Source organism: Thermobia domestica, chromosome 11 (genome assembly GCF_964235325.1).
Source record: "Thermobia domestica chromosome 11, izTheDome1.hap1.1, whole genome shotgun sequence".
Lineage (NCBI taxonomy): Eukaryota > Metazoa > Arthropoda > Insecta > Zygentoma > Lepismatidae > Thermobia > Thermobia domestica.
The window spans coordinates 80356784-80368967 of record NC_137464.1 but is presented as its reverse complement, the minus strand read 5'-3'; the positions used below and the strand labels follow the sequence as shown (position 1 = coordinate 80368967).

At 34.7% G+C, this 12184-nt stretch overlaps 1 protein-coding gene across 1 annotated transcript in view; it reads right to left on the bottom strand.

Annotated features, from left to right (window-relative positions):
* Positions 1-12184, bottom strand: part of LOC145664219 (uncharacterized) — a 284471-nt gene that overhangs the window by 51460 nt on the left and 220827 nt on the right. Inside the window, exons 6-7 of the mRNA XM_081730676.1 lie at positions 1941-2056; positions 55-265 (exon numbers count right to left, since the gene is read on the bottom strand). Coding sequence (XP_081586802.1) covers positions 55-265; positions 1941-2056 — 327 coding nt within the window. The remainder of the gene's footprint in view (positions 1-54; positions 266-1940; positions 2057-12184) is intronic.

Sequence of the window (12184 nt, the reverse complement as noted above, 5' to 3'; positions counted from 1 at the left end):
AAGTGACGAATTTTTTCTTTATCAAATAACGAAATTAATTGAATGGTAACTGACCTGCCCGCGAGGTCGACGAGATGTACTCTGCTGGTGACTTCTGCTGGAAGATCTCCTTCCATTTTGGCCTGATCAAAGGTCACCGTGAAGATAGCGTGGCTGCGACTGCTGCGAAGGTTAGCCTCTGTCGATGCTGTGCTGCGATTTGCGTTTCCCTCTGACACCAGCGTCATCAAAGAAGCGACGTCGTTTACAGAATGTTGGCTGAGATCTGAAACAAGCATACGATTAACAAGTTTTGCGCAGAAAATAAACATTCTCTGAGTAGATTTACTGTGTGTCAAGAAACTCTTTATTTGTAACATGAGAGGTAAGAATAATCAAATCAAAAAAATATACTCAAATATTTGAGGAAGCAATATGCACTAGTGCTGTTACAGTTATTCGAACATTTTTCTGCTCTTCTTCGAATACTCGAACATTCAGTTTCAATATTCGAACAACTGTTCAGATAATTATTAAATAATCGAATAATTTATTGAACACTTATTCATTGTTCGAAAAGTTATTCGTTATCCCAATAATGCTCGAATAACTTTATTCGTTACCCTAATAATTGCTCAAATACTTATTCATTACCCTAATAATTTTCGAATACTTATTCATTACCCTAATAATTGTTCGAATACTTATTCATTACCCTAATAATTGTTCAAATACTTATTCATTACCCTAATAATTGTTCGAATACTAATTCATTACCCTAATAATTGTTCGAATACTTATTCATTACCCTAATAATTGTTCAAATACTTATTCATTACTCTAATAATTGTTCGAATATTTATTCATTACCCTAATAATTGTTCGAATACTTATTCATTACCCTAATAATTGTGCAAATACTTATTCACTACCCTAATATTTGTTCAAGTACTTATTCATTATCCTAATAATTGTTCGAACACTTATTCATTAGCCTAATATTTGTTCGAATACTTATTCATTACCCTAATAATTGTTCAAATACTTATTCATTACCCTAATAATTGTTCGAATATTTATTCATTATCCTAATAGTTTCTCGAATGTTTACTCATTATCCTAATAATAGTTCGAAACTTATTCGTTATCCTAATAACTGTTCGAATAAGTACTCAAACAGTTATTCGAATACAGAATATATTATTCGAATGTTTGAATGTTAACAACACCAACGTGTAACATTAACATATTGACCATGTAGATTTTGAATACCATAAATATTTGAACTTTAAAAACGCAACATACCATTTAGTATATAAAACACAAAGAACCAATCTATAATTTGAGGAATTAACGCAGTTTTTGTCAATTCTACGATCTGAAATACAAATTTTAGTAAACTTCTGATTAAAGGACATAGATTTTAAAAATCGAAAAAGTGAAAATTCGCAAGAGAAATAAAACGAACTTTGAATCAACGTCTGTGAATGCAGCTAATGCATCTGATACTTCGGATAACTTATCACTTAATGGATTGTTTCTCTTTACGATTAATGATGATTAAATTACTATTTAAAGGAATTATTTTATAATCTAATTTTCACATTTTCTGGACTTTGAAATATTCTTTGTACTTTCAGTTTAGAACTGTATTACAATAATAATAATAATAATAATAATAATAATAATAATAATAATAATAATAATAATAATAATAATAATAATAATAATAATAATAAAGATTTGAACAATCTTTAATACTTCTCCTAAAATTTTAGATGCAAGGTTACTGAATTTTATATTGTCATATAACTATATATTATGTAAATTACTTTATGCTACGGAATATAAATCCTAACCTTTATTATAATATTAGATTAATCCTAATATAACTTTCCTTTGCACAAAATATAAGTTCGAGAAACACTATTACTTCCTCAAATTGCTTACAATGAACCAACCTTGAACATAGGGTCCAAATTTTGGATGCTCCCTCACTTTTAGTGTATATCGAGGTTTCGATGATGTCATAGACTGCAGGAGATCTCGCACTCTCTCATTGTAGATCTCCAGGAAACTGAAATAATAAAAGAATACAAAAAGATTATAATAAATAATTGTTTTTATAATGTTTCAAATATAGCCCAAGGGCCATTTTACATTCAAACATTAACAATAAGCTAAAAGAAAATTGGAAAATATCCGAAATTTGTAGATACAGTCCTTGACGTCTTTCCGAGCACGAAGCAGTGCCGATAGATGGGATTGGAACTGAGTAACAGCTCATTCAATATGTAGGTACCACTACGCAGTGTATCAAGGAGGAACAGCGTAGAGTTAATATTCGTCGGAAAATGATGACGAAGTATGGAGACGCCTGTCTGTCAAAGCGGCAAGTCTACGAGTGGTGCAAGAAATTCACAGAAGGTACGACTTTGTTAACTGATGCTTCCTGTCCGGCTCAGGCTCATTGAGTTGTAACAGAGGAGTCCATAGCCGCAACAGATTGGCTTATTCAGGAAAACCGGCGTCTTAGCCTGACTGAAATAAGTTTCTTGCTGAATATAAGCTTCGGTTGAATATAACATACAGTGAATGACAAACTTCGCTACAGAAAAGTGTCCGCCAGGTGGGTCCGCGACAGCTGACAAAGGAACTGACCACGCCAAAAGTTGCTGAGGCGTAATAAAGAGGAGGGTGATGATTTTCTATCTCACATTGTCACCAGGGGTGACAGATAACACATAATTTTCAATCGGAGACGAAACATGCGAGCAAAGAATAGCGACATGCTTCTTTGCCGAAACCAAAGAAGCTTTGCAGAATTTGCAGCAAGTGCAGTAGGGAAAGTCATGCTGACTTTTTCTGGGATAAGACTGATTCTATTCTGGAACACTATGCCTCCACGTATAGTCACGAATATTAATAAATGGAGGCTAAAGCCATTATTTCTTATGGCTCCAACCTTCATTTATTAATGTTCGTGACTGTACCACAATGACTAGTGTCACTTACACCGACCTTCGAAGAACAATTTGAAACCTGGAATACGCGCAAAGCGAAGGGGATTGCTGAGTGCAAATGTTTTGCTGCAATATGATAACGACGGTAATCATTCTGCTTGTGCAACCATAGAAACCATTGACGATCTAAGCTTTAAGTGCCTCCCACACTCATCATACTCACCAGATTTGGCACGATCAATTTACACATCTTTAGTCCATTAAAAGAGCACCTTGGAGGCCAGAAGTTCAAGTCTGATGAAGTCGTCCAATCGGTGGTGCACGAGCGGCTACAGCATCAACCAAAATATTTTTTTCTTACGCCGTATCGTAGCATTTCGTATCCGATAACGAAAGCGCATTGGACTGGAAGGACATTATGCAGAAAAGTAATATACAAGCAAACATTCTCCTTGCAGTAAAAATAATGGTGAGGAATATTTGAGGTTTTCATTTGATTCTCCCTCGTATATAACAATTTGAATTTACAGAGGTTACTTACTATTACAAATAAAGAAGATATAAGTAAAATCGTTTTTTTAGATACAGTACTTCTTTGTTGAAGCTTACTAAACGGTTAGCAACCGAAAGAAAAACTCAGAGCTGCTTACTAGTTTGTTCCTCTTTATGGTACAGTAGATAATCCATGATGACATAGAAATACGCAGTTACAGGGATCGCCCTAAATCTCTCCTCCAGTAGTTCTTTCAGAAAAGCTGTTCCGGTGGGACACACTTAGTATTCCAGGGGGGGGGGCACTGCTGGTACTATTCTATTTATTATTATACATGTATTATAGATGTATTATTTTGGTCTCCTCCGGGGGGCACTGTAAGAGCTCCGGGGGCGAGTGCCCCCTAAAAAACATGTCTGGAAGAAACATGCTCTCCACACAGACAAACATTTGAAATCAAACAAAAGTCATAATTTTCTCTTAAAAAAATATAGAATGACTAGCCTATCGAGAACTAGGAAAAAGCGCTATGGCCTGATAAAGCGACTTTCTGAGTGACAGGGAGCTCAAACAGATGTATCGTCCTTTAGTGTTGATCCCACGCTCCCTAAGCACAAATGTGTAACAGTAAAATATGTTATGATATTGAGTCCATTTAGCTATAGCGGTGTAAGTAAGTGTCCTTACCAGAAACCAGACTATGAACCATTTCGGCTGGTTTCGGCTCTTGAACGATGCATTGGAATCGCCCTTTGAAAACATTGGAGCGTCTTTCTTCATACAAGATCACGCTACACGTCAAGCAGTAGAAGTTATAATTTGACTTTTGATACTAGTGAACCTTACTTTGATGACTGCCCAGGAAAAAGCTCAGACTTGAACACAATATAAAACCCCTGGTTTATCTTCAAGAGGCGTCTAAGGAACAAGAATATTTCGGCAATTTCGACGCTATCAGGAAAAATTTAAGATAATTTGCTACTAAACATTGCCCAAACTTCGGCCTCAAGTGTCAGTGATGAAGAGCTTAAGCTGGGAACCGCGGAAGTGTATCAGTTTGCGGCAAATGCCTTGCCAATAATATAATAGAATACCTATGATGATAATTAATTAGAGTCAATATTGTAGAACTTTTCTTATCAATTATTTCATTTTATTATCATTATTTCGGACAAGGTAGGAAATAGTGCAGGCAACTACTACTATCGTTTGCCGAATAACAATACTACCTCAAACAGTAATTTCTAAAAATAATCAAAATTATTCATTCTGAAGCTGAAACAACTGAAATTTCATTGAAATTTTATGGAGAACCTACAGGAGAATATGGAACGAGTACTCAGTATCTCTTCATCAATATTACGTAGAACGAACCAACGTACTTGTTCCTGCATCTCTGGAAGTTACCTCTATATCGTGGAACGCAACATTAAAAAAAAAAAAAAAAATGAGTATCTTAATACACCAAAATACTGAAAACAATTTTGAAAATCTATAATTTATTGAAATGTATTAATTTGATTTACGTGGCAATAATGCTTATTACGTAATATTAAAACATGTAAATATTTTATAAAGAATGAATAACATAAATAAAGTAGATTATTTAGTTAATCTATATCGTCGAAAGGGGTCGTGTGGTTCAGTAATCCAACTCTCTTGGAAGTGGGGAACGGCCTCCTCTGTGAAGATTGATCTTACATAATGGTTTGTTCTTCCGCCAACACACCGATTCAAGCCCCGGTCGGAGCCCACGTTAATAGTAGGCCCCAAACTGCATAAGCTCGATGTTGCATAAAGCCACAAAAGACAACAAAGACTTATTACATTAATTTGTTTTTTTTAATGGAAAAATCATGCAAAATGTAGATAAATAAGAAGAAAACCAATGTGATAAAGTGTACAAGAGCAAGACAGGAAAGGGCAAACGTATGGCAAGATGGAGAGAAAATGGAAGACGTTAAGACACTCCCAGGCCCGTAGCCAGCCCAAATATGAAGGGGGGGGGGCGATCCATTTATATTATAGTTCATCACCATATTATAGTTCATTTGCAAGCCTACCGTGAAAATTTTAGGTGGGCCAGCAAAAATTTAGGTGGGCAGCCCCCTTGACGCCCCCTGGATACAGGCCTGGACACTCCCCTATTTAGAAAGTCTAATATCCTCGGATGAAAGAAGTAAAAAAAAAAAAAAAAGGCGTAAATTCCAGAATAGCGCAGGCTAAACAAGCTTTCAATAGGAAAAGAGGATTACTAACATCAAGAAATATGTCGCTGGACGTTCGTAAACGATTTATTAAGAGACTGGTATGGAGCGTGGCGCTTTACGAATCAGAGACATGGATATTGAGAAAATCTGAAATATCCAAGTTGGAAGCATTTGAAATGTGATACTGGGGCAAATGCTGCACATATCATGGACCGAAAGGAAAAGGAAAGAAAACGCACTAAAGAAAGCTAATGAAGGACGACAGATCATCAAGATAATAGGAAAAAGAAGAAACAGCATGCTTGGCCATTTTATTCGGCACTCCGATTGGATCACCGTATTGATAGAGGTAAAGACAGAAGAAAAACCAGGAAGAGGAAGACCAAGGATGTGTAGATGGAGTTACGAAGGAAACACCTTATCAAAGTATAAAACAGCTCTCCCAAGGGAGAGAAAAATTCCATATTTCCATGTTGCCCCGCAACCTATGGTCGCGGAGAGAATGGAGATTTTTTTGTGTAGCCATGAAGTATGTATTGAATGAATTCAGTATAAAATGACTTAATTTCAATGAAATGAGTCTATTAAAAAAAAAAAGAATACTCAGAAAAGACAATATAAAGAAAGTAGAGAATTCATGAGAAGAGGACTTAATTAGGAAGTGCTTAAGAAGTCTCAAGAGATCATTCATTAAAAAACAAAATTATCGTGTTTCTCATTCCTGTATCTTCTTATCCTTTCTATTACTCGTGTATAGGTTTTAACAGGCAGAGTTCGCGAGAAGCACCGTATTTTCCCATTGCTGAATGAGTCTGTGACAACCCGTACCGTGGCCAGAGAGAATTCAAAATCATTCTTTTTTTTCTTTTCTACCGCAAAACCGCTTCGACGCCGTTTGATGGCAAACACACACGCAAACGTTTATATATCTGTGATTTTCCAGTTCAATTGCACTTCAACCAAACAACCAACTATTCTGCAGGCGGGAGGGAAAGCATCAGTAAATGAAACCTTCTGCAGAAAATGAAATAAATGAATGAATGAACGAAAAAAAATATATTCTGGAATACAGTGTGCGTGTGACCTCACAAGTTTTATTGTGTGAGTAAATCATGCTTCAAATCCAATGACAATAGCTAAACATGTAATAGCTAAAACATTCCATTAGCATAATTGAAGCCCAGGGCACAAATAAAATTACAAATAGGCCAAATGTAATGTAATGAGGATATTTAGTGAAAATCAGAGCATTTTTTTCCATTTGACAAACACATTGGAACACTCTTTCTACAATTGAAGTGAGAGAAGCAACGTACAGAACAAACATGTATTTATAATATATAGGCTATCTATTTGATATACGATAGTTTTGTATTTCCCCCCCTCAATTTTGATAAAACATAACTCATGAGGTTTACCAATTATTCACAATAATAGGCAATCAAATCAATCATGAATAAACATTGCGAATTTAACCCAATATTGAGAGTTTGTGCATTCTGAAATGTCCAAATGATTTATTCGTACTTGTTCCTGCACAATTTCCGTTTTTATTTTTAAAAAATGATGAAGCATGATGTATTTCCTTTGAAACTTACTAATAACCTATGTATACACGGTAATTTTGGATAATATGGACAAATCTAATGTTTTTCATAGTATTACTAATACCAGAATTGCTCTACAACAGAACTAGTTAGTTGGTAACATTGCGTGAAACAGTTGAAGGCAGGATGAAGATATACACGGCAGTTGTGATATTATTTTGCGTTATTTTGGAAGGAAAAGATACGTAATTTTATCGTTATTTGCACTGCATATTTTGTTGTTTGTAATCTTTAGTATAAAGTATATAAGGTACTCACCCATTGTACTCATAGCTTTTGAGAGCAAACATCAGATCATTTTATTTCTTAAAAAAGCTGTCAAATTTTATTTCATAAAAATGATATATGAAGCAAAAGCTATATTCTACTTTTGTTACCATATACATTTAAATTTATCACATTTGAGTTCCCTGTCTAACATTGCAGTTTTCATGTAGTTAGGAATATTAAGATGCACATTGTGCATTTTCTTTCTAAAACTTTCATGTAGTCTGTAAGGTTAGCTCATAGCACATGCGTTAAGTATTTCGTACTACATCATCCACTATCATGTTTTGCTTTCAGTTTCTCATTCATGATAACTTAATTACTAATTAGAAGAATCTGCTCATTTTCTCCATAATACCTGTCCGTATTATATACATTTTATTGAATATAAGCATCTGCAATAATGTTAGTATTTTTAATTTTCTCAACAAGCATATAGATAATTTAAGTAGAAAAAAAAAACAATTATTTAATAATTTGGTACGTTTCGAGCTCATCCTTGGAGCACTTTTTTAACCTATCAACACAAAACTCACAATAACTAACCCATGGCCGACACACTGAATATTATATTTACATAGATTATTTACAGATGACAGTAGTATCAGATAAAAACAAATTAAAATGTATGATAACCTAAACAAAACACTATAGCTTTTTTTAAATATAACTTCGTATTCAACTCAATTTAAAATACATACTATGTATTATTCCTCTATTAAATTGTGAATAATCAGATTTTCAAATTTGATATTGTAACTAAAATTTTTATTTTACAGAATTTGTGACATACTTTTTTTAATGATCGAAGCAAGTTAATTAGAAACGCTACCAGCATCACGGTTTAGGCTAGATTCCTCTTTCACAATGAAAAAGATCTCAGCGACGAAAATGTTCGTTAAGTTTCTGATTTATGTTTTAATTTTGATTCTGCTATTGAGTAGTTGACCTACTCCCACGATATTATATAAAAATTCTATTACGGGATTTCAATGCGAAAGTAAGACGAGAAGATATTTTTAAACCGATTATAGGGAATGAAAGTCTGCATACGGAAAGTACCAACAACGGCGTTAGATTCGTGAACTTTGCAACATTTAAAAACCTTATCGTGAAAAGTACAAAATTCCCACACCCCGGCTTCACGAATATATATTTGGACCTCACCACCAGATGGAAAAATACATAATCAAATTGATCACGTTTTAGTAGATAGAAGACAGTTAGTATGACTGATGTCTAGACGCTTAGAGGAGCTGTGATAGTGATTACTACGTAGCAGCGATAAGAGAGAGATTATCGTTGAATAAAGGAAATATTCAACACTTGAAAACGGAGAGGTTTAATTCAAAGAAATTAGAGGAGAACCAGGCGATAGAGAAATACCAGATAGCAATGTCCAAATGCCGAACAGATTCTTGGTTTTAGGATGTTAGAAATGCACTACTATTTAGGATACATGAGCTGAAATTACAGATAGCATTAAAATTTCAACAAAAGAAAAATTGGGGCACGTTGAAATACAAAGAAACAAGTCATTGTTTGACCAAGAATGCACTAAACTAGCAGATAAGAGGAAACAGGCAAAATTGCATTGGTTACAAAATCCGAACGGTATAACTACACAAAATTTCGTTGTTATCAGGCGGGAAACTTCCAAAACTTTCAGAAGAAATGCGATTTTTTGAAAGCTAAAATAAATAAATTCGAAGATAATAGTAAAAATAAAAACATTCGGGACATGTATAAGGGCACCAACGAATTTAAGTAATGGTATCAACCTTGCGGTTATATATTAAAGAAAACCGATGGAACAATCCTCAATGACACAGATATCATTTTGAATAGATGGAAAAAGTTTCTTTGACGATTTGCTTAACACGCAGTCAAGAACTAAAGTTTTTGGAGAAAGGGAAATGCATACAGCAAAATAGTATATTTCAGAGCCTAACGGAATAGGAGCAGAAATGCTATAAACAAATTAAAGAAACACAAATCTCCGGGTGTAGACGGAATTCCGGCAGAATTGATTTTAGCTGGAAGGGAGAAATTGTGGAGCAAGATACATAAACTCATTCTACCTTATGTGAAACAAGGAGGAATTGCCACAAGAATGGAAAGAATCAATCATTGTTCCAATTTACAAGAAAGACGACAAAACTGATTTAATCGAGGTACCTCTCTTTTATCAACATTCTATTAAATACTCTCAAACATTTTATTAACAAGATTTCCCTTGTGGAGGTAGTTCTATGAGAGAACTTCCACTGAAGTAAGGTGGTGGTGTGACGAGGGAATAATTTACTATTTTCATTATCATCAGGTGATAATTAATTTATTAAATTTTCGAGAATGTAAATTCCCTACTGAAGTCAAAAGGTGACTTCCTTCTGGAGCCGCCACTACCACACTTAGCACCTTTATTGAGCATGAGAAAACAAAACTAATATGAAATATCTCAGGGATTTGACAAAATATCTCAGGGATTTATTTATGTTACCTTCAGTTATGGTCTCAGATGTTACTTGTAAAGGAGTATGCATGAAATTCAAACAGTTAAAAAAAAAAAAAAAAAACAACTTAAATTTTGTTTATTTTCAAGATGAACAGGTGGCAGCCTGTTAGAGTCTCCTTTACACTCATAACTGAAGAATTCAATGGTTCTATGGGGCAATACCTTCCCAAGCCCCAACTGGGAAGATTGTCAGAATACTAGAGTAGTTTTCTGGAATATTTCCTTAACTCTCCATCCTGTAAGAAAGACATATGAAAAATTGGCACTTTGGGTACTTACTACACAGGAAAAAGGAAACCCTCTAGATACAAGTAGGTGGTACAATTTTATTTCCTAGATAATTGAGGTTGTTGCACATGAATGCTGAATAAACACATATCACCAGACACTAAAATGGTAAGACACTAGAATGGTGCACCACTGCACCACTGAAAACACTAATTTAATTTTATATCTTTCATACTCTTTGAAAATCACGATATTTAAGAATTTTGTAATTTCAAAGTGATAATCAGATACAACCAAGATATACTATATATAAATATATGTATTAAAGAATTCACCAATTTGAACATCTCTACCCGAATAGAATATGAATATATTCCCTCCTTCTTTGACAGTTTATTTGTCTTTTTCTTTCTTTTAGAATGAAGATAAACAAACTAAAAAAAATCATATAACGATGCACAGTTCCAGTTTAGATGAATTTATTATTCCACTTCCATTGATAGTCTCTGTACCCGCCAATGGAGATTGGACAGTTTATGGACTATTTACACACAGCCGAACTGATCATAAGTAATTTCCTTGTAGCTAAACGCTGAATGAAATACTTTCCTACAGGAAGGCACTGACACGGTTAAACCATGCTAAAGCTTAGTCCATGGAAATACGGAAGTTCTTGGTTTCACCCAAAATGGTGACATCACTTGTGCTAAGAAGGGCACTGTATTGCTAAACAGGACAAATATAAATTTTCTTTAATCTGTCTCCTTCGTTACAAAGTTCAGGAGAGTCCTGTCCAAGGCGCGGACAGGCACCTAACTATTTCAAAATACAAGATCTTCAACTCCTGACGACCAAACGTTGGTGCATTGTACAGTATGAACATTAATTCAAACTACTTCGCTTAGAAGTAAATGCAGAGAAAATTAGATATCACAGAAATCCGCCAGAATCGTAATATTGCAAATTATGGATAGGCCAAAATATTAGATAACACTTTCGACAAAGTAGATACCTTAAAATATCTAGTATCAATATTAACAGACCAAAACTATATACACAGAGAAATTAAATGTCAATTGGAAGCAGGGAATTCGTGTTATTATTCAGTTAGAATTCTTTTGTTTTCGCGACTTCTGTTGAGGAATTTGAAGCTTAAAAATATATTAAACGATAATAATTACTGTTGTGCTGTATGGATGCGAAACATTAAGGAAAGAATGCACACTGAAAGTATTTGAGAATGACATACTGAGGTAAATATTCGGACCCAAGAAGAACGGGAATAGAGAATGGGAAGAAGAACGGGAAACGATGAACTGCATAATTTAAATCGTTTACCAAACAATGTCCGGGTCATCAAATCTAAAACGTTCAGGTGGGTAGCTCATGTAGCCAGAATGGAAGAAAGTAGGAACGCTTTCAAAATTTAACTGGAAATCCAACCCAATCAGAAAACGACCATTAGGGAGACCTAGGAAGAGATGATAGAAACAGTTAACTAAGGACAGAAGTTAATGGGGAGCTTCCGTAAAAGCAGCATTGAACTTATGGGTTCTATAGGCCATAGAGTATATACATACATATACAGGGTGTCCACAGAGTCCGTTGCCACTCCGTGTATCTTCGAATCGACTGTGAATGTGAGAAAACGCAAAAACACGTCCATCATTATTTTAAGGGGCTTGGATTTTGAGCTATAAAAGGTCCACCACCGACACCCCCATTTAGGGGTGCATGGGGTCAACTTGAAAATTTTAAGTGGCAAAGTGGGTCCAGTAATATATCGTTGGAAAGGACAAGAGAAATATTTCGCCGAAAGTTTTAAGACCCTATGTTGACCCCATCCAAAATGGTGGGGGGTCATATTTCGTGTCCATAAAGTCCGTTGCCATCCCATGTATGTTCGAAACAACTGAGAATAT